The sequence below is a fragment of the Canis lupus genome, chromosome 10, assembly GCF_011100685.1.
Source record: "Canis lupus familiaris isolate Mischka breed German Shepherd chromosome 10, alternate assembly UU_Cfam_GSD_1.0, whole genome shotgun sequence".
NCBI lineage: Eukaryota > Metazoa > Chordata > Mammalia > Carnivora > Canidae > Canis > Canis lupus.
This window is the reverse complement of record NC_049231.1, coordinates 43257229-43281174: the sequence shown is the minus strand read 5'-3', so window position 1 is coordinate 43281174 and position 23946 is coordinate 43257229. Positions and strand designations below refer to the sequence as shown.

Below are 23946 nucleotides of genomic sequence, written 5' to 3'. Positions count from 1 at the left end.
ATCTTGTTGCTTTTTAAAATAAGATTATTTATTCATTTATTTATTTGAGAAAGAGAGCTCACTAAGCAGGTAGATAGGCAGAGGAGAGAATCTCAAGTAGACTCTGTGCTGAGCCTGTTGCTGGACTCCATGTGGGGCTCAATCTTATGACCCTGAGATCATGACCTGAGCTGAAATTAAGAGTCAGACACTTAACTGACTGAGCCACCCTGACACCCCAACCTTGCTACTTTTCATTTTAACTATCTCAGCCCAAATTCTGTTTAGAATTCCTTACGCTGTATTTTCTTTATCCTGTCAATTTCTTGCAAATTTATTTTTTGTTGGTCCAAAATATATAAAAACTGCCTGTTTGGGTCATCTCTTTAGGTCTCAATTTCAATATTGGGCCTCCAAGTACACTTAATACAACTTTGGTCTTTTTTCCTGTTGATCTGTCTCATGTCAGTTTAATTCTTAAACCAGGGAGAATAACACTGGGAAATGGGGTACAGAGGAAATGTCTCCCTCTCTAACAATATGCACAAGTCAGAAGTTAATCTATGTATCATTTAGATGGGTTAGAGAATAAATTAATAGAAATATTATGTTATTTCTCTGGATTTTGTGATGTTTATGGTATTCATCAGCTTTTAAAATTGGTAATTTGTTACTATTTCTCCATTCTAAATAAATTTCTACTTTCATGCCCACTTTTATATGCATAATTTTGTATTTTTTAAACTTTCTATTTTTATTTGGTCAAATGTCATCATAATGTTTATATAGGCCAATCTCTACTCAACACAGAGTATACTTATTTTTTTGTATGTTTATATTGTATCATTTAAATTATAAGGACAGGAAAGATAGCATAAAAAACTTACTGTTCTTGGGATGCCTGGGTGGCTCAGTCAGTTAAGCATCTGCCTTCAGCTCAGGTCATGATCCCAGGTTCCTGGGATGGAGCCCTACCTACATCGGGGGTGGGGAGGGGTCCCCTGCTCAGCAGGAAGTCTGCTTCTCCCTCTCCCTCTGACTACTTCCCCTGCTTGTGCTCTCTCTCTCTTTTCCTCTCTGTCAAATGAATAAATAAAATCCTTAGAAAAAAATAATAAACTTACTGTTCTTGCAATATCATAGTCAATGTCATTTTAAAAAACATTTGTTGAATGCCTATTCTGTGCAGGCATTATTCTAGGAGATATCTCATTTAATCACTAAACAAAAATTTTCAAAATCTCTCAAATAGGGTCTCAGGGCCCCTTTACACTCTTGTAAAGAGTGTAATATTTTTGTAGTCTTATTGAAAAATAATTTACATACTTTTCTGTATAAGTTTAAGGCATACAACATGTACCACAATAGATTCAGCTAACACCCTTCTTCTCATACAACAAAAAGAAAAAAGAAGAAAATACTTTTTTCCTTGTAAGAAAGATCATAATCTCTTTTTCTATGAATTTTAGTTTTCGTTTTTTTAGATTCCACTTATAAGTGACAGATTCTTAAAGAGATCCTCCAAGACTGAATGTGTTTCAGGCCCCACAAAACTTGCTTTCCCCTAAAATAAAGTTTACCAGAGGATTCTCATTCCTACTTTTCTGTTGCTACTACCTCATCTCCACCCCCACCCTGCCTCACTGCCACAGTTAACCATTTCATTCATTTCTGATTTCCTCTTTCTGTGATTCTTTTTGTAAAATAAGGCAAATTGGAATATATACACATATGTATTCCTTCTTTTTTTTCAAGAGAGAGCACGAGCAAGGGGCAAGGACAGAGGGAGAGAGAATCAAGCAGACTCCATATTCAGTGTGCAGCCCAACATGGGGCTCTATCTTACAACTCTGAGATGATGACTTGAGGCAAAATCAAGAGTCAGATGCTTAACTGACTAAACCACTAAGGCGCCCCCATATGTATTTTTACTTAACCTTTTATTTTACACCGAAGGTGGCATGCTGGTGTTCATTTTCTTATGCAGACATTTTTTTTTAAGTTATCAAATCTATCATTATTTTCATCTGATTTTCTGGATTTTAGTAATAGTCATCAAAGACTTTTTCTATTTTGGAGTTATAAAAATTATTTTCTTCTAGCACTTTTAGTTTTCAATTTTTAACCTGATATACACCATGAGGTATACATCCACTTTCATCTGTTTTCAAATGGCTGTCCAATTGCCCAAACACCACTTATTAAAAACTTCACCCTGTCCCCCAGCATATTGAGATGTTATCCTAAGTATACAGTAACGTTTGTATGTACTTGGCTCTATTTGTAGATTAATTCTGAACATGCTGCTCCATTGATCTATTTGTCTGTTCATCTACCATTGCCACATTGTTTTAATATTTGGTAGAGGCTGGCTGCCCCCGTAGTCTGCAATTCTTACTGTTTATTTCATCATAAAAACTTGAGAATCAACCTGCCTAGCCTCAGGAAATACTTGGGTTTTAAAATTAAGATTGTGTTAAATTTTACACGTAAACTTGGAGAAAACTGACATCTCTGTGATATCGAGTCATTCTATCCAAAAAGGAGGGATTTCTTTGTATTTGTTCAAATCTACTTCTATATCTTCAGAAATGTCTTATAATTTTCCTCATGTAGGTTTTTGTACACTTTTTGAGTTTATTCCTAAGTGCTTTTTTCTTTTCTGTTATTGCAATTAACATCTGTATCTTCTAGTTTGTCATTGTAAATTCAAAGGCTATTTTTTGTATGTTAATTTTATATCTTGCTCCTATATAGAATTCTCATATTGCATGGATTTAAGACTTGATTCTTTGGGTTTTCCAAGTATGCTACTATGTCATATGACCTACAAACAAATTTATTTTCCAATTATTTTCTTTTACAATTCCTTTGGCTCTGATTTTTTTTTCTCCTGAGCCCTAATTATTTTTTCCAGACCCAAGAGTGCTGAATGGAATGATGGACAGGGGTCTTTAGGGAGGTGGGAGAGACTGTGACTTAGAGCAAGGTAAGAGTCTTCGACAAAAGTGGGAGACACACATTTCCACAGAGGAGGTTGTGCAGTTTGAGCCTTTGGCTTGTCAATCTCTGGAGAGAGGAATCACCAGGTGGGGATGAGTCCTGTTCTGAGGAAATAGGGCTGGGAGTGAAGAAAGGCTATAACAGCACCCACTTTATTGCTGTGGAAGGTTGCAAAGCTTAGCATAGGGCCAAACTCACCCCAAACTAGTCTGGTTCCTGATTTTGGTAGTAAGACAAGGGACAATGCATTCACAGTTTGCTGCAGATAAATAAATAAACAAATATTTCAGGAGACCTGTAATTCTGCGGTAAGGAGTTAGGTAAATATTAAGAATCCTTATAAATTATAAAAACCAAAGCTCCTTGCCTTCAAGGAATCATTTTATTTTCACTCTGTATCCCTGGTTTTGCATGTTAGCAGCAAAGACCTGAGGATCTTCAAGAAAATACCAGTTCCAGTCAACTCTTTTGACTGGGGATGGTGCCCCAGCATAACTGCAGTGTTTGAAAGCTCCCAGGGGGTCGACGTTGGGAGTCGTGAGCCCACTCCCAGATGTGCGGATGTGTATCTTCTGTGTTTGCTTCATTGCTGAGGCCGCACGTCAGCCCAGCTGTCCCAGGAGTGAGATTACTTTCTTAACTCAAATTCGGAGCGCTGTGTAGCCAGAAGCCTGGAGCCCAGCACCTGCATTTTTACAATTTAGATTCTTCTGGTTTACTCGGTGCCTCCTGTGTGCCTGGGCAGGGCCGAACACTTGCAAAGATGGGCCGCCTGAGGCTTAACCAGGTGAAATGACTTTCACCTTTTTGTCTGTCGTAATCACCGCCGTATCCGCAGAGCCTAGACTAGTGCCTGGTGCACATAGGCTCCTGGTAAGTATGTGTCTGAATTAACTGCCTTATCTGACGCTGAAACGATAAGCGAGTGAATTCCGGACGACCCTGCATCATTTTCAATTGTAACACTGGCGCACTGAAACACCTTTCTACTTCTGACTTCGGGAGCCGAGCCCTCCTTACAACGGTAGGGTCTGAGGCAGCAGACGACACCTCGCAACGAGCACCTCCTCCATCTGGCCCCACCTTTCCAAGGACCGAGGCCTGCCCTAATAAGGTAGCAAAGAGAAGGGGCTCCGGGTCACGTGACGCCAGCGGACCGCCCCCCCGCACTGACAGGACCCCATGCGCATGCGCACAGCTTCCGCGCCGGTTTCTAGAGCAGCGGGCGCAGGCGCAGACGTCTCGCTGACTCCCTGGCTCCGCCCTGCTCTCTGCTAGGGGGCGGGGCCAAGGCCGGGCTGGAAGGGGGGGGTGGCGGCTGGGCGCATGCGCAGAGAGCTGAGGGGCGGGGACACGGCTTCCGCCTGGCGTGACCAACTTTGGGCACCATGCAGGTAAAGAACCTGGGGGGCCGAGGCCTGGGGGGGCCGCAGCGCGTCTGCCCCGCTGGGTCCGTGGCAGCGGCAGACCGTCTGGGCTGGGACCGTGGGGAGCGCCGGGCGCCACCGGCGCAAGAAAGGTCACGCGAGCCTAGGCGGAGCGCAGGCGCAGGCGCAGTGCGGGAGGGCGGGCGTGGTCCCGCCGGGCGCCGCGGGCTGGCTACCCGCACCCCGTGGGCCTCGCCCCTAAATCTCAGGCTTTTGGGGCCGTCCCGTGGCGTGTGTGAACAGCTCGCCCATCCCACCTGACAGGGTTACTTCCTGTTTGTTAATTCTCTTCGCACCTGAGCAAGTGTGTCAGGGGCCCGTTGTGTGGATGTGGAAGCTGAGGCGGATGAGGGAACGGTCCCGCCTGGAGATCCCATGACGTAATCGGTGTCGCAGCCCGTGTCCCCGACCCCACCCGGAGCGGGAGCCGGAGCCGGAGCCGGGTGAGGGATCTGTCCCATCCTCTCCCTCCCTCGCGCTGGTGTGCAGGTTGAGGTGCGCTCCCCTCTCCGATTCCCCGGTTCCCAGCTCAGCCCTAGGTCCTTCTCAGTTACTGTCTGAAAATAGATAAAACCAAACCCCCTAGTTTTGTCCTCTTTTTTTTTTTTTTTTTCGTATCAGAAATTTTCTAATGGAATTGGACAAACTTACAGCGAAAGAAAATGAAGACATCATGGAAATTAGCAAAAGTTTCGGACTAAATGCTGCCCCTTGTCGAAGGACCCTTTGCCAGAGGTCATCCTGCTGCTTCCTAGACCTCACTGTAGTTAGGGATTCTGATGAAATCCTCGCTGGCTAAGTGGCACATGACAAATGGAGTTAGTGTGGGTTTGCTTGGGAGCTGGGCAGGATAAGCGTCTACAAATAGAGTGTGTCTACCAGAAGCCAGACACTCGGGAGTGGGGAAGAGAGAGCTCCAGGGCTGCCCTGGCCTCCTTGGCGTTCTCTGTCCCTTAGAACCCTGCGTTGAAATGTCATTTCTTGAGCGCCTTCCCTGACCACCCCGTTGAAAGGATTCTGTTCATTTTCTTTTGATAGATCTCAGCAAGACAGTGACGTGGAGTTGGGGCTGCAGCCTGGCTGTTTTAGTGCTCTCTCCACAGTGCTCTTGGAGTTCCTATGCCAGACCAGGTCCATTAGCAGTGTTCTAGCCAAGCCAGGCAAAACCAGTGTTTGACTCGCTAGTTTGGGGAGCTAGAGCCCACTTTGACATGTATCCTTCTGACATTTGATCCTGGTAAATTTGACTCGTCCCAGTATGACAGTGTCTTCCTAAATGTCACATCTTTTCCTAGGCTTGTGAGGATTTACTAAGTAGGTCCAGGTAAAGGGCTTCAGAGAGTGCCCAGCACCTGGTACTCAGTAGGCGTTAGCCATTGTGAGCTATTCCAAGGGGTCTCCGTTCTTCCTCTCAGGTTGAGCTGTTTGAGAATTTGTCAGCCTAGGATCAGGCTCTCCTCCTCCTGACTCTACTGGAGCCACTTAGAACTTTACGATACTCCTATCTCCATTCTTGGGCCCTTTGCACATGCTGGTTCCTCTGCCTGGAAAGTAATTTCTTAAGTTATCATTCCTCACGTCTGCTTCCTTCTCACTTTTCAGTGATGGTTAAATATCTACTTCTGAGACAATATCCCTACCCATTCTGTGGAATGCAGACCTCTTACAACTCTCTAGATCGACAGCTTGTTGATCATTACACTTGCCACAAGCATTTAGTATATGTTGAATGAATCACTCTGAAGCATTAATAAAAATATCAAATAGAAGCCAGGTTAGAGTCCTGGTGTGAGAATTGATACTGATTTGCACATCATATCCTGATTTTTACCAAAGGCTATTTACTGGGTGTGTGTCTTGCATGGTGAGGGTGAAATTGAATGAACAGGAAAAGAACAGGGCTGGTGGATCTTTTGACACTTTCTCAGAAATAGGCCACAGAATAATTTGGTTTGAATTCCTCTTCCCGCCACCTTTCCCATTCAACCCTTTCCCCAACATGGCACCCTTTGTAGTGTACTTTGCACTCATAGTATTTTTGGTCCACTTCCCCCAGGACCCTAATGCAGACACTGAGTGGAATGACATCTTACGCAAAAAGGGCATCTTGCCCTCAAAGGAAAGTTTGAAAGATTTGGAAAAGGAGGCAGAAGAAGAAGAACAGCGAGTCCTTCAGCAGTCAGTTGGTGAGATTGCTTATATTCTTTATTTGTTCTGTCTGTGGATTAAGAAACAACTTTTTAAGCCTCTAACTGCTTTGGTAGAAGGATGTTCTGAGCAGGAATTGGGAACCAGGGATTGGAGTGCTGGGATAGACACTATTTCTGGGACCTTAAGTGTGTCACAGGCTGTCCTCTAACCTTCAACTTCCTGAGCTGTAGAATTTCCACATTTCCACAGCTTCTTGTCTGTATCAGATGAGCACCTGATAATCCTGAAGAAAATATTTCTGAGTCTTGACTTAATGCCCCATTGATCACAGGGGCCAATACTTTTGTCTTCTTCCATGTTAGAGCTAATTTAGAGATGAATTCACTAGAAAGCATTTATCCAGTGAATGTTTATTGAATAATGACTGTCTACCAGGTGTTATTCTAAGCACTGGGGCTCTTGCTGTATACAGACCAGACAAAACATCCCTGTTCTTATGGGGCTTACATTCTAGTGAGAGAGACAGACAATAAACAAGACATAAGTAAATATGGGAAAATAAGGCAGGGAAAGGGCCTGGAAAGGGTTGGAAGAAGGGTGAGTATAAATCTAGATAGGGTCAGAGAGAGCCTTACTGAGAGTGACATTTAAGTAGATGGGAGGGAGTTGAACTGAGCTACTTAAGTGAGTGAAGAGCATGTTGGAGAACCAGCCAGGAAGCCAGTATGACTAGGAAAGGGTTGTAAGTTCAGAGAGTCAAGTGGGGTCAAACCGCTGAGGACCTTGTATCTGTTATAACCAAGACTTTGGCTTTTATATCTAGTTGGGTGGAAGTTACTGGAGGTGTGAACAGAGGATTGACATGTTGACAGCACCCTCCTGTTGCTGCCCTTCCAAGTATGGAAGATGGGGAGCAAGTCAGGAAGTAGAGAGATGAGTCTGGAAACTACAGTAATTCAGGCAAGAGGCACCATTGGCTTAGACCAGTCCACTTAGTGTTGGTGGAAGTGGTGAGATGTGGTCAGATCTGGAAATAGTTTGAAGGTAGGGCCAATAGGATTTGCTGGTGGATCCTGTGAGAGCTGTGAGAAAAATGAAGTGAAGGATGCCTGTAAGGCTTTGGGCTTGAGCAGCCTGAAGGATGGCATATCCTCCAACCGAGATGAGGAAGGCTTGGTGAATAGCAGTTTGGAGCTAGGATCAGGCGCTCTGTTTGGAACATAGAAACATTGAGATTTTTATTAGTCAAATAGAGATGGCAAGTAGGCAGTTGTCTGTTTTTCTCCAAATCAGAGAAATATGGGCTGGAGGCATAAAGCCATGAGATGCAATCACCAAGGGAGTGGGTATAGATGTAAAAGGAGTCAAATCAGCCAAGGTCCAAAGGATGGGCAGTCATAGAAGTAGGAGAGAAAGCATCCTGGAGGCCAGAGGAGGACCAGCTTCAAAGAGGAAGCGGTGGTGGGTTGGATCAGTGCTATTACCCATCAGTCAGGAAGGTGAGGTCATTGTTGACCCTGGTAAGAACAGTATGTAGTGATAGAATTGGAATGGGGGAACAAAAATCTGATTTGATGTCAAGAAGCAAGAATGCTTATGGCAATAAAAATGAAATAAAGATTTTATAGCAGTTGGTTAAAAGAAAAGGGAGCTGCCTATCACTCTGGAGACCAAGACGTCCTGTGATGACCCCTTTAACTCTAGGAAGGGTGTGTGGGGGACACCCACTGTATCGTTCCATGTCCTCAAAGATAGAATTGTTAATACACTGGTCCATGGGTGTATGTACTTGAAGAGCAGACCAGGTGAGTTCAGGCAAATACAACTCTCTGGTTTTATGAACTTGGGAAACTTCTCATTCATATACTTACTATTGTGTGGAGGTAGGAGAGTTAGTCCTGCTGCATTTGTCAACATGGTTATATCTTTTTAAAACAATCTCAGGTTCTGATTTACTAGTGTAATACCTTCAGTATTTTTTATTTTAGCTTTGGTGAATGAGTTTTATTTTCGCTTGATGTTGCATGCACATCTTTAGGAGAAAAATAAAGGAGGAAAAACAAAATGCAGGTTTGTTCATCTTTTACATTTTTTGGTTTTTGCTAACTTAACTACGTTCAGTGAAAACGTATGAAGATATGACTTTGGAAGAGCTGGAGGATAATGAAGACGAATTTAATGAGGAAGATGAACGTGCTATTGAAATGTACAGGTTAGTGCCACCGAGAGGGACTGTTTGGTTTTTTGTGTGGCACTAAAATGTGTGTCTTTTGAAAAGTTAGATTTCTGCCTGAGATAGCTTTTGGGAAGGACTATAATTAAGTAGTAATATTGTGGACCTCAGTGAACTGGTCTTAGACTTTTGCCACATGGCAAATAAAGGATCTTTATAAAGGATCTGGATCTTTATAAAGGTCACTGTCTGAAAGGTGTGTGTATATGTGTAAGATGTCGCTCTTTCTCCTTGTGCTGTGCAGGCAGCAAAGGCTGGCTGAGTGGAAAGCAACACAACTGAAGAATAAATTTGGAGAAGTTTTAGAGATCTCAGGAAAGGATTATGTTCAAGAAGTTACCAAAGCCGGTGAGGGCTTGTGGGTAATCTTGCACCTTTACAAACAAGGGTGAGCTGATCTTACACACTGTCCTTAATGTTAATTTGAATTTATGTCTTGGACATCTCAGGCTTAATCCACATTGGAGGTTTGTTGTTTTTGTTTTATCATTTTTTTTTACTAGTGTGTTTTGTTGCTGATTTGCCCACACCTAATGTCTAAGTCTTCAGACTTTATTTATTTATTTTTTTAAAGATTTTTTTATTCATGAGAGACACACAGAGAGAGAGAGAGAGAGAGAGAGAGAGGCAGAGACACAGGCAGAGGGAGAAGCAGGCTCCATGCAGAGAGCCCAATGTGGGACTCGATCCCAGGTCTCCAGGATCACACCCTGGGCAGAAGGCAGACACTCAACCGCTGAGCCACCCAGGTGTCCCGTCTTCAGACTTTAAAATTAATATTTGTGACTAAAAATAATGCTTTTGTTACATTGTAGCAATGAAGATTGCTTTTATTGAAAAAGAATTCCGATTTACTCTTCTAGAGAAACTCTGGCATTTCAGAATCCCATGTAGTGAATCATTCTCATAGATGTCAGAGTTGACCTTTATAATAATTGTTCCAGGCCAAGTGTTGCAGTGGCCCTCCACTATTTCTCACCTCCAGCCGTATTCTCCTACTGTGCACTTGTGTGGAAGTTTTTTTTTTAAAAGCAGGAAATGCTTTCTGACCCTTTCACACCTTCTAAATCTTGAATGTTCTCTCATACAGATGGGCAAAACAATTATCTTTAACATTGAAGCCCTTTTTCTCACTTATTATTGAGTCAAATTAAATTGGATTTTGGATTTTGAGTTCTTCATTTTCCCCGAACATACTAGAAAGTTTTTTAAAAAGATGTTAATTCATCTAGGCTGGAGTACCAGAATCACTTATGAAGCTATGATGAGAGTTTACATAGGTAGAAAGGTAGTTGAGCTTTGCCCTATAGAAATGCAGAATTACAGTTGCTTCTGTTTCTTTTTTATAGAGTTCCTCTCTCATCATTGTTTCCCATTTCTCTTTTACAGGATTCCCCTCTGTGCCCTCATAAATCAACACTTCAGCAGACTTGCCAGGAAGTTTCCTGATGTCAAATTTATCAAAGCCATTTCAACAACCTGCATACCCAATTATCCTGATAGGAATCTGCCTACAATATTTGTTTACCTTGAAGGTGATATCAAGGCTCAATTTATTGGACCTCTAGTGTTTGGTGGCATGAATCTGACAATAGATGGTAAGAGTCTCTTTGTGAGATGGTCCAGGGCATATGAGGGATGACCAGTGCATGTTATAAATGATGAGAGGATGTTTCTGTTGAAGAGACATGTGTTATGATGATTTGTCAAAGTTACCTTTGACCCTGTGAGTGAGTGATAAAAAGGAGGAAGCAGATTTACTCTCTCATTAGATAAGTCATTGAGGGGATGCCTGGGTGGCTTAGCGGTTGAGCATCTGCCTTTGGCTCAGGGCGTGATCCTCTGGTCCGGGGATCAAGTCCCGCATCAGGCTCCCTGTGAGGAGCCTGCTTCTCCTTCGCCTGTGCCTCTGCCTCTCTCTCTGTGTCTCTCATAAATAAATAAATAAAATCTTTGGGGGAAAAAAAAAGATGATGAGTCATTGGGGGCAGTTATAACAGCTCTCTAAGAATTCTGTTAAAAGAGCACACTGGGTTTTAAAGTATGTATATTTAATATTAATGTCTAATATCTTTTGTTTGTCCCTATAGTTGCATATGTTTTAAGTTATAGATCAAGATCTCAACATTCATTTTTTGTTTAATTCACATGAATATATTATTAACAGATGCTTAAATATGTATATACGTAAGTTGTATACATATATTGGTTATGTACGTGTATAGGTTATATGTATATGTGTGTGAATACACACACATATACACACACACCCCATTCATATTTTCTCAGTTGAATATCTTAGTGATTATTAAGTTAAAATTTTATTGAGTTCTACCTCTTAACTCCTGAAGGGTGTATCCTTTTATTCCTGAAGGATGTATCTTTTTTATTCCTTTCTACCTGTTATACGAGGTGTCAAAATACGTATAGATTCAGGATGTCTGGGTGGCTCAGTGGTTGAGTGGCTTCCTTCGGCTCAAAGTGTGATCCTGGGGTCCTGGGATCAAGTCCTGCATCAGGCTCCCCTTAGGGAGCCTGCTTTTCCCTCTGCCTATGTCTCTGCCTCTCTCTCTGTCTCTCATGAATATATAAATAAAATCTTTAACCAAAAAAAAAAAATGTATATACTCATAACATGAAAGATAGAACTTAAGGCCTGAGGGCTTTCTCCTAAGTCACTCATTATTGAAATAACATGTCTACCTGTGCTTAAAAACATGTTACGGTATGACTCTATATACCATTTTATATAAATATATAAGGCGCTCAACTGGGATAAGTTTTAACATCTGTGCACATGTATATACAATGCGTGTTACAACAATTATGCATTATTCTAATGTTCAAAGGCATACTGCATTTCAAACTAAGTATATGTTTGCATCTTAGTCTGGTCTTTTGATATACCATGAGGGGAAAAGAGATGGGAATATAATAGTAGGTCAGTGTATTTCTAGAAAAAGTCTTACCTGAAGATTAGTGAACTTACACTGATTACTGTGTGTAAATGAACAGTAACATTAATACATACACCAATATATATGTATGTTTAGGTGGATCTAAATATATTCTTGAGTCAAGAATTGGAATCAAGGTTTTTCTTTTTTTTTTTTTTTTTTTTCTAAAGAAATTTTCTGAATTTTCATAACACTCAACTCAGGTACTGAGGACTTTTTTTTTTTTTCTTCTTTTTCTTTCTTTTTTTTTTTTTTCTGAGGACTTTAAATACTGGTATTATTGATCTCCATGGAGCATTTTAATTAATAGAACTTAAATAAAATTGATTGTCACATTTTAATAGAGGTGTCTAATTAACAGAGCATCACTGAAACCAGGCAGTTTGCTGTAGAGTGTCTCATGTAGTTCCTAACTCATGTAGTGTCTGGGGTCTTTTCTGCAGTGGAAAATATATCACTTGATTTCACTTCACAAGGTCTCACACCCATATGGAGTTTCATTGGATCCTAAGAGAGTGAAATAGGAATTGAGGCTTTGGTTGCTGGTTCTTTATTTTCTTGGTATTGTTTTTATTACTTGGAGCAAATTATAAGTTCTAGGATGTCATCATACATTTATCCTTTGACTCTAATAGATTGAGATACTGGAATGAGGCCTAAGAATTTCCTTTTGTTAACTAAAATTAGATGTAATGATTAGATTGCCAGCAGGACTGTGAAAAGTATTTCCTTTAAATGCTTCTTGCTGACTTCTTTCCTGGAAAATTGTGTGAGTTGAGAAACTAGTCATTAGAAGACAGGTTTAGTCTTTTTTCTTTTAATTACCGTAGATTCAAATATATATAGTATCTCATTTGATCTCCTTTTCTAAAAAAAGTACAACTGTTTTGTTTTCCTTCTTAAAGGTCTGATTTTTTTCTTTTCTAGGTGCCTTATAATTACAGCACTAAAATTATCATCAAATGTTGCTGCATAGTTCTGCTTAGATAAAAACTGGCTTGATGGGCTTGAGGGTGAGGGTCCTGTGCCGACTGTCTTAGGTAATTTGGTTTTTCTTTATCATGTAGAGTTGGAGTGGAAACTGTCAGAGTCTGGAGCCATCAAGACAGACTTGGAGGAAAACCCTAAGAAACCAATTGAAGACACTTTGCTATCCTCAGTGCGGTGCTCCATTCCCACAAGAAGGGACAGCGATTCTGAGGATGACTAAGACTGTGGCCTTGGTAATGTGCCAGACTTCCTTGATGTGACAAATCATTTGGATTTTTTTAAAAAGGAAAAAATAGAAATTCTTTTCAGCTTTTAATTTTTTTACAATTATATTTCAAATCTCACAGATCTCAAGAATCATTATTGCTGAGAATTGTGTTACATTTCTTAGAACTCTCTTTTTAAATGAATAACCTTTCCATAAATAAATAAACAAACAAAACCCCAGCTATTGGTATGGCAGATGTCTAAGTTTTCCTTACTTATATTTTAAGCTATGAAACTGTCTGTTCACCATTTATCCACATACAGCTACATAAGAGTGAATGTGAAGTGTTTTTTAATAATGTGACTAAATTATACAGTGGAAAAATTGCAAACTAAGCTTTATAGTTACATTATCATTTATTTTTGCTTTATAAGGATAGCAACAAAATTACTAAAAAAAAGATTGATAGGAAAAATTTTAGTGTTTGTCTTATTTAGAAGAAATAGGCAATCATTTTTATAAAACATTGTCTTAAAAAAATAAAAAAATAAAACATTGTCTTTTCAAAAGAGTAACTGAAAGATTCCAGTTTCTTGCCATTTTTGGTTAAATGTTTTTTTCTAGTTAAAATAATTTTTGTCTCAGCCTGAGATGTCAGTTAATCCCAATTACTGTAAAAGACCACCTTAAATTTTTTTGTAGACAGATAATAGCACATAAAATGATAAATTATATCTCCATCAGTAAAAAGCATCAAGTATTTTCTGAAGTAGAATCCTCTTAGCACTTAACACTTCTTGCCAAAATAACATTAATAGAAAAATTAGGGGAAGTGTTCTCTAATGTTTATGTTGAATGATGTAGTATTTAATCTGGGTTTGAATCTTAAAACTAAGAATTATGGAAGGCCTAGAGTTCCTTCAGATTACATTACAAAATTTATTTTTGCTGTAATTCAGAGTAACAAACAGCTGTGACCCATTTTTATCTGTCAGAAGTGTTTGTATTAGTGAATATTTGTTTTCCTACATATGAGAGCCAGTGCTGGTTTTAAAAATGTACTCATCTAACAAATTTACTTTGAAGGATCTTTCATGAAATTTTAATTGCAGGTTGATACAAGTGTGGTCAGTTCTTTCACTTGCCTGGTAGTACCATGGGTTTTGTGGGAGAGCTGCCTCCTCTGATTTTCTATTGTTAGCTGACATTAAAGTGAAATGTTGTGGGAAGAATAAAGGTGAAAATCTAGAGTGCTGCATTTGACTGAGAGCTGCAATGCATACAGCTCTTGAGAGAACACTGCTTGAGCGTGGTGGGGGGCAGTGTCCACCGTGATGGAAAACAGCAGGCTTTATTCCACTGTGGAGCTCATGCAGGATGTACTTCTAAATGTTCACTGTGCGAATTTGATCTCTGTAAGTTTGAGAACTGCCTCATCATCCTGCCTCTCTGCTGGGCTAAGGCTTATAGTGTGAGCTCAACACCAGCTCTGGGACCTCTGGATGTGGCTGGTGAGCCCTTTCTGGCCACATGGCACCTAGGCCCCAGGCAGCTATTTAATCATGCTGGCTGAACTTGATTTAAATAGAAACATCTCTCTTCTAAAATCAGTATTGTGATTTAGAACCTGAGCGGCAAATTTCTGTAAGTTAATTTTGGGAGACTTTGCTATTAGAACCTGAGCGGCAAATTTCTGTAAGTTAATTTTGGGAGACTTTGCTATTTACGACTAACTTTCTATTTCATGTGGAGCATTTGTGATGTGACAGTTGATACAATTTGATGCTTAAACATTGGGTTTATCTAATTCCACAGCAGAAACACACAGTGATTAGGGAAGGCAAACAAAAAGGATACCTAGAGTCTGTCTTCCAGTGTTCGGAGGAAAGGTTTATAGGAAGTACTAGGTAGCCCTTTTTTTTAAAAAAAAAAAGACTGTATTTACTTATTCATGAGAGAGAGAGAGGCAGAGACACAGGCAGAGGGAGAAGCAGGCTCCATGCAGGGAGCCCAATGTGGGACTTGATCCCTGGACTCCAGGATCACGCCCTGGGCTGAAGGCAGGTGCTAAACTGCTGAGCCACCCAGGGTTCCCCAGGTAGTCCTTTCTTAAGTGATTGGTAAGAAATGGTTCAGGAAAATTGGGATAATAATTGGGAGAAGTGAAATAGAACAAGAATAATCAAATAAAATTGATTCTTCCTTATTTGTAGAGGAAGGAAAGGCTGTAGATGAGTTGTATACTCCTATCTTATTGCAAACCTCAATTTATATCCTCACTCCCCAAGGTTGCTGACCATGGCTTCAGCAGATATCTACCACAGAGCTTCCAAGGTGGGTGGCTCAGAAATACTTCAGAAGAGTTCTACTGCATATGAAAGGCACTTTAGGAGAGTTATGAAAAGAATGTTAAGGGTGTTCTTTATCACCGATGTCTAAATTTTTTTTTTTTTTTTTTTGCCATTTGTTACCTCCAACTTTAGATTCAGTTTTCTTATGTAACGAGACCAGATTTTGACAAAGTGCTTTTCAAGTGTGACAGGCCAAATGTGTTGTGACGGTGTTGCCTACTTTAGAATCATGTTTCTATGAAATGATTTTCTCCTGCTTATGGAAACCAGTTTTTACTCATAAGTATAACCTTTTTGACAGGTGGCTTTCAACATGCATTTTTGGTACTGTTTACATTCACACAGCAGATGGTCTGTCTTCTGCACGCTGACCCCCTCCCACCACAACTCTGTGACCTCCATAGCAGACCTTGTCATGTGCACCCTATGAGGAAGCCCCTTGGCTTCCAGTCTTACCATCCCATACCGACAGAGTGGCCTGTCTTCTCCTTCTGTTCCATTTGGTCTCAAATGAGGATGTGTCTATTCTCCCAAGTTGAAACTCTCCTTCTATGCTTTTGACCTTACTCTCTCCCACATTCTTCAGGACTTTGTTCCAGCAAATTATCCTCTTGATTTCAGTCTCTCCCTTGATGGGGAACCTCAGACAAGTGAGAATGTTTAGGTTCTGTGGCAGAGACTACTACTTGCCTATCATGTATCCAGGATTCTCCAATTCTACCCCAAGAGCAATAGGATCAGCTAAAAGATTAAACTTCCAGCCTTCCTGGAGCTATGGATTGCCAGATGGACGGAGGTGGGCAGAAGTTGGCTACAACAGATGCTTCTTCAGAGGGACAGACAAATGGCATATGCCCTTTCTGGACTTAACCCCCTTCTGCTGTCTGACAGAAGTGTAGTTGTGGATGCAGCCTTCTTGGGCCAAGGGCTATCTTTATAGAGGCAAAGCTATAAGGATAATATTCCTGATGACACCGTGGAGCCACTGTAAGCCAGTTCTGGACTGCCTTCTCCAGATTTCTGTGACTGGGAAAGAAGTGACTTCCATCCTGGTCTCTCTTAGTAGCCACTGACACATTTCCTGATAGAGTCACTCACCTACCCATCACCAAAGGGAACCTCAGCCATTCTAGCTTTCTGCTCACCACTTCCACATGGCTTGAGAAAACTGAAGAGCAGTCTAGATTACCTACCTCTACTTCATCAGCATTGTCTTTCAGTAATGTCAGGAATTAGACTTTAGAGCTTTGCATTTCCAGTGTGTGAAGGACTAGATATTCTGAACAACTCATGTGATAATAACTCAAAATATTGGATAAAAGTATTTTTTAGTGTTCTAAATTGTTGCTGACAAGAAAGGAAGGCATTCTCAGAGGTCAAAAGCAGTTTAAATTCTCATGGTACATGCGGTTTCAAAACCTCTCCAACCAAGTTCTTAAAGTGGTCCTAAGATGGTAATGCCTCTGAGCTCATTGCTAAAGCAACTGCATGGAAGTTCTTCCTGAAAGAACACAACTTGAACTTAGTCCTTAAACACACTACAGATAAACCTTCAAAGGAACGTGAGTTCATAGTCCTAAATCACAAATCCACAAATAAGGTATCCTGAATGAAAGCCAGCAGAACACAGATAATACAGTCAGACCTGCAAAGACTTAGTGGAATTTTCAGATATACAATATAAGATGAATACATTTAATATGTAATAAGTAAAGAATAAGAGTTTCTGGGGTGCTGGGATGGCTCAGTCAGTTAAGCCTCTGACTCTTCGTTTAGCTCCGGTCACAATCTCAGGGTTGTGGGATGAGCCCCCTTGCATTGGGCTCTGCTAATGGGGAGTCTCCTTCCCCCCTCTCTTTCCCTTTGCCCCTCTTCTAAAACACACACACACACACACACACACACAACATTCTCAAATCTTAAATAGGAGTTGCTCATATGAAAATTAATCCCTTGTCAAATAACCAGTATTTATTGAGAAATAAACTGGAAGAGAAAATGAACTGGAAAGTAAAGCCAAATAATTACCCAGTAGGTAACACACAGAGAAAATTGGTAGAAATGTAAAACTTAGGAAAGATGTGGAGGAGAGACAGAAGATCTAACATATGTCTTAGAGTTTTGGAAGGAGGGAATTGGAAATTGACAATATTTGAAAAGATAAAGACAGGTTTTATAGACAAATGAAAGATACCAACCTTCAGAAAGCTATACAAATCCCAAACGAGTTACATATATCAACACCTCTGTGTGTGTGTGTGTGTGTCTGTGTGTATAAAACTGCAGAATGTCAGATTTGTACAAGCAGTCATTGAGAACAGTCCTGTTACCCACAATAGAGTAGTAGTAGGACTTAACTGACTTAGCAGCAAGGAAAGCCAGAAAGAAAAAACACAAACTATTAACCAAGAATTAATACCCAGCAATGCTGTATTTTAGGAATGAATATGAAATTTCCTACAGAATGAGTTTGTCACCAATAGACCCATCACTAAAGAAAGTTTAGAAGATGTACAGTGAAAGATAATGATCTGATGAAAGTTCAGAGAGGTTTCACCAAGAAAGGATGGTGACCAAAATGTAGGTAAATCTGAACAAACACTCAGTACAAATAATGCCTTATTTGTGATGTTAAGAGCAAGATGGAACTAAAAAACAGGACAAAATAGGGTACAAGTAGAGGGCTCAATTGTAGTTTAAATGTTCTTAGGCCCTTAAAAAGTATTGGGGAGGTTGGTGAAGATATGCACATAAAAATATTTCTGGGTAATAGTAAAAGAAAATGAGGATGTAAATTTTAAAGTAGTGGGGGCTTGGGGTGGGGAGGGGCCTCAGTTAATTTAAAAGACCAAAATAAAGAATAAAAAGGAAAGGGCAGAACCATAGGAAGTCCAAAATGCTGGAAATAAATCTTAACACAGTAGTCACAATACATTTAAGTGGATAATACTCTTACTAGTCTTACCATCTGATCCACAAGTCATGCATGTAGCTGTTTAACCAACTGATGGGAAACATACCCACACAAACATCTGCACACAAATGTTGCAGCAGCTTTATTTATAATCACCAAAACAACCAAAATGTCTGTGAATAGATGAATGGATAAACAAATTGTGATACATTAACAGAATGGAATGTTGTACAACGATAACAAGAAATGAGCTACCAAGCCGCAAAAAACATGGATGCTAGGTGAAATAAGACAGTCTGAAAAAGCTGTATACTCTACTATTCCCATTATATGGCATTCTGAAGAAAGTGAAATTATGGAAGGACTAAAAAGATCAGAGATTGCCAGAGGATTGGGGGAGGGTGGAAGGGTTGAACATGGAATTTTTAGGACAGGGAAACTATTCTGAATGATATGATAATAGTGGAGATATGACATGCATTTACCAAAGCCCATAAACCTTTATAGCACAAAGAGTGAGTCTTAATATATGCATAAAAATTAATTCATTTAGAGAGGAGGTTCCTGGATGGAATGCAGGATGTGACAAAACAATCTAACTATTACAAATGTGTGAAACCACCTAATGGAATGGGTTTTGGGGAAGGATTCTGACCTAACCTTGGAAATGAGTCTGTAAGATGAAAGGCAAAAGTATCTGTGTATAAGCACCATGTTCCAGTTGATAGTTATTTGTCATAGCAGTATGGGTTAACAATTCTGACACTGCTAGAATATGTAAAATTGAACAATTAAATACATGGATTGCAGATGGTGAGAACCAGGTTTCACTGTTAGCCTATGAGGTTATAAATAGCAAGAAGAGGACGTTAAAATGATCCATGGAGTAAAGGATTAGAGTTGGAGATGTCAGTATAAACTCCTGTTTAGCTTAATATAGATACAGATGATTATATATTTAGGTAGTGAACATACACAGGCTAGTAAATACACTTTTTACATTGTTCATCAGTTGAAGAGGCATAAAAGCAATGGCATCCCAGTAGCAAAGACCACATATGACGCTCAGATTACTGGTTTCTAATACCTTTCTCCAAAAAGGAACTAGGGCTCTTCAGAGAATGGCTGATTCTAAAACTGTAGCAGAAAATATGTAAGATTAGCCTGGAGCATCTTGTAGCACCAAAAAAGTAAAGTGTAAGTGTTAAAAGGGCCATCTGGGTGGCTCAGTCAGTTAAGTAGCTTGGGTTTGGATCATGATCCCAGAGGGTCCTGGGATAGAGCCCTGAGTTGGGTTCCCTACTCAGTGGGAAGTCTGCTTCTCCCTCTCCCTCTGACCTTCCCCCCTGTTTGTGCTTATGTTATCTTTCTTTCTCAAATGAATAAATAAAAAAAATTTCTTTTGGTAAATTTATTTTTTATTGGTGTTCAATTTGCCAACATCTAGAATATCACCCAGTGCTTAAAAAATCTTTAAAAAAAAACAAACAAACAAAAAACAAGCACTGCAATGAGAGGAATATGTCAAAAGAATGAAGGAGCCAATTAAAAGATCTGATGGCTAAAGCTGGAACCCTTTGAACAACAAAATAAACATTGGATTATAACCCAAAGTATAAAGTAATCCATGAGTCCATGCTGATAAATGATTGAATACATAAATGGGGAAGAAGAGACCATTTCTCATACAGAATACTAAGTAATTTACATAGATACTCTGGACTTAAGATATTCTACCTTTAAGCATGGGTTGCACATAGCGATTTCCTTCCAAAGTTTATAATATGGAAAGGCAGGTGGGAAGAGCAACCTTATAGAGACAAACACTATCTCGGGCAGGTGATCATGGTCAAAGTCAACAGTGATAAGTCATTTATTATTATGGACTCTGGATAGGATACCATGAAAATAATACTTCACTTCTTTGGTCTTCTTTACAAATAATCTGGCAAATCCCAACTGAGGAACATTCTACAAAATAGCTGACCAGAATTCTTCAAAACTATTAAGGTCATTACAGACAAAAATCTGAAAAACTGACAGCCAAGAGGAGCCTGAGAAGACAGAACTCCTAGATGTAATGTGGTGTCCCGGATTGGATTGTAAAACAGAAATAGAGTAGTAGCTAAAAACAAAAGAATTCTGAATAAAATACAGGCTTTATGAATGATTGTAAATGATTATCAGTATTGATTTGGTAATTGTAACAGATGTACCATACACACATAATATGGGGAAACTGGGTATGGGTTATTTGGGAAATCTGTACCATATTCTTAATTTCTCTGTAAATCTAAAACTGTACCCAAAAAATAAAGTTTATTTTAAAAATATGGTGGCAAATGAATTACAGCAAAATGGAAATTGAAACTACTGGAAGGAAGGTCGTGTTCAGTTCTTGACTGTCATATGTCTGTAATAAAAAGCACAAGTTTCTTAGTTTGGATCCACCCAAATGCAGAACCTGAGCCAAGGACTTGAGTGCAGAATTTGAGAGGAGATCCCAGGGTTCAGGAGGCAGGGACCTGGGAGAGAGAGAGAGAGGCAGGGAAGGGGAAAGACCAGTAAAATACTGAGTATCAGTTCAGTGCTGCAGGTAGGCAGTAGAAACTCAATCCCTTTAGGACCTCAAAGAAGCATCCAGTTGTCTACCCACTGACAGGAGCCTGAGTTGTTTATTTCCCAAGCCTGCTTGCCCTTGAAGGCTGCTTCCAGGAGTTAACTCCCCTGCACTTCTTGAGTGTGCACGCACAAGGACTGAGCAAGTGTCTGTGCCTGGGAGGCAAGCTGGGGCAGACAGACACAGTGGTGTGCCTTTTAGGAGGGATGTTGGTGGTCCAAGATGAATCAGATCTTGCATGGAAGTTGGTCCTATTTCATATATTTGGAAGAGCTTCCTTCAACATTCAGACATAGAGTCTTGGCACATAATAGTCTTGTACATAGATGAATAGGGAAATAGAAGCAAAATGCATTTAGGTGAAGGCATTCCTAAAATGGCCTGAGTCCAGCTCTGACATTCCGCCAGGTTTGAGTTGGCATTTCTTGATCCAGCCAGAAGGTGGCGAGCAATAATAGCGTGATCACTGAGGCCACTTGCCTGGCCAAGAGCACCTGCAAGATGCACCCTGACCCCAGAGATGTTAAAAATGAGGGGGAACATGTGCTTGGCATTGGTGAGATGAAGGTCGTTATATCTCACAGCAGATTATTTTAACTTGACCTTTCTAGCTTTTAGGTTTGAGAGCAGATTATTAACTCATTTTCTTTATTGACATTTATCATTTTTCTCTTTTTAAAAATTTTATTTGTTTGAGAGGAAGAGAGAGAGCATGAGCCAGGGGACAGAAGGAGAGGTAAGAGCAGGTTCCCCACTGAGCAGGGAGCCCAACACGGGGCTCGGTCCCAGGACCCAGGGACCATGACCTGAGCTGAAAGCAGTTGCTTAACTGAGTCACCCAGGTGCCTCTGACTTTTAAAATACTGAAAATATGAACTTCCTAATAGGAAAAATGTTGCTACTATTCCTTACACACTGATTAAAGCAAATACTGTTTTTCTTAATTAAAAACTAGTACTGTTTTTGAAAGTATCTTTCTTTTAGAGAATTCTTTCTCTAAGAATTCCCTTAGATGAAAAATTTTTAAAGAAACATTTAAAAATACATATATATTTCATTAGGCTTCTGGGTGGACTCAGTCAGTTAAATGTCCAACTCTTGATTTTGACTCAGGTCATGATCCCAGTGTCATGAGATAGAGCCCCAGTGCACAGCACAGTCAGTCCCCCTGCCTTTGCCCCTCCCCCTGCTCATGCTTTCTCTCTCTCTCTCTCTCTCTCTCTCTCAAATAAAATCTTAAAAAAATACATATGTATTTCATAAAAAGTTGTAGTTAGTTAACAAATCAAGCCTTTGCCTTTTAGCAGATGTTATATGAAAGAAAAAATAACTTGTGAGTTTTTGTTTGATCCTGGGATTTGAGTATTCAGGTGAAATAGTATAGTATGTGTGCGCGTGCACACACACACACACACACACACACTAACACAAGCTATACTGTTCTAGACTATACTATAACTGCAGTAACCAAATCAAAGATTGGTCAACCCCAGGTCATCCTCCATATCGACTCTCAGTCCCAAAGGTTTTCTGATTCTGTGTTGGTTTCCCAATGCTACTGGGGAAAATATGTGAGAAGTACAGTACGCTTGACAGTTATTTTTCATAGTGTAAATTAATGCAGTTACCCAACTGCACTGAGGCGCCTGGTTTCCCACAGCAAGTTCACAGGAATGGGATATTCTGTTTTCAAGGGAAGCACAGCAGTGCTGCAATTTATTGAACATCGCAGGAAATGCTAGCTCCAGGTAGTACACATGAAGCATTAGCTTGTACTGCATTCCTTTTGATGATGTCAGATCTTTGCAAAGCAGGGTTTTAGCAGTTGCTGTGATAAAAGCAGGTACAGCTCAAAAACCAACATGGAGCAGGGGATGAGGGTGACAGCATCTGATCAAATTTCAAGGTTGGAGAAAGTGCAGAGCCCAACAGTCACTCACATCACATTAATAAGAAAGTATATTATTTTTCATTCAATGCTCATATTTTTCTAAACAGCTAAAGTGTTTAGAACATAAATGCTTATTAAGTTGTTTGGCCTTAGATACTGAATAAAAGAAATGATTAGATATTTCCTTTATTAGGGGTGCAGTGAAAAAATGACTGAACCATGAACCAATGGAAATTTAGGAATCTCAATTAATAAATTGGTACTCTGGTTTGTAATTAAGTCTGAAATCATGTTGGTTGATTCAGCTCCATCCTTGACACTTGATTACCTTTGGGTCAACTCAACAAAGGATATTCTTGACTGTATCAGGATGAGTACCATACCCTGAAACTTGGGGTGACTCCAAATTACCCCAGAAGATCTGATCTTCATGGAGCAGATAGCTTTTTCTTTACTATCACCTGCAGCAGAGCTGGTGGCTTGTCATGGTGCTTTGGGTTTTCTCGTGTGTAGAAAGGATCCAAGTAATATGGTTACCATCTTACCATTAAGCCAAGATTTGTAAAGTACCTAGAACAGTTTGCTGATGTTTTCTTGTTGTTGATGTAGCAATAATAGTAGCCATGATTGACATCAATATGGTCATCCTCACCAACATCCTGTTGGGTTTTTTTAAGCGTTGAGGGTTTGGCATCCTGACAAGTTTGCTCACTTGAGATTGGTTGCTGGGTCCTAATACTTGCAATTATTTAAACGACCTAGAAACTCTTAAGGTAAAGCTTGTCAGTACAGTTTGAGAAGAATCTGAAATTATTATCTTTTAACTTTCTTATTTGGGGAATTTTGGTATTTTCTTTCCTTTTATATTTCCACCATTGAATAATACTCCTTCTATAATCTACTTATTTTTTCCTTTTTTCCTGTGCTCTTTTACATTTTCTTATCATGTTAGGAAATACCCATCTCTCTCTCTCTCTCTCTGTTATCCTTTATGTTTTTGGAGTCCTAGCAAGTAAGTCTTAGTATAAAGCATTGGAGAATTTTATATTCTTACTTACATTGTGGTATTTATCACTTTCCAAGACAGTCTCCTCCATGTGGATTAAATGCTGTGTCTTGGCATTGACTTTTGTCTCTCCTAAGTCTCTACTACATATTGGTCAGTGGGGCTATCTCAGACAATTTCTCAGCCTTCTTAATGGATATACCCTCTAAATTACAT

At 40.0% G+C, this 23946-nt stretch overlaps 1 protein-coding gene across 1 annotated transcript; it reads left to right on the top strand.

Annotated features, from left to right (window-relative positions):
• The first annotated feature begins 4245 nt into the window (after positions 1–4245).
• PDCL3 (phosducin like 3) lies at positions 4246–14196 on the top strand. Its single transcript, XM_038550994.1, has 6 exons — positions 4246–4376; positions 6466–6595; positions 8682–8772; positions 9038–9181; positions 10183–10391; positions 12818–14196. The coding sequence occupies exons 1-6, from the start codon at positions 4371–4373 to the stop codon at positions 12958–12960; spliced, it is 723 nt and encodes a 240-aa protein (XP_038406922.1). The 5' UTR covers positions 4246–4370; the 3' UTR covers positions 12961–14196.
• The last annotated feature ends 9750 nt before the right edge of the window (positions 14197–23946 follow it).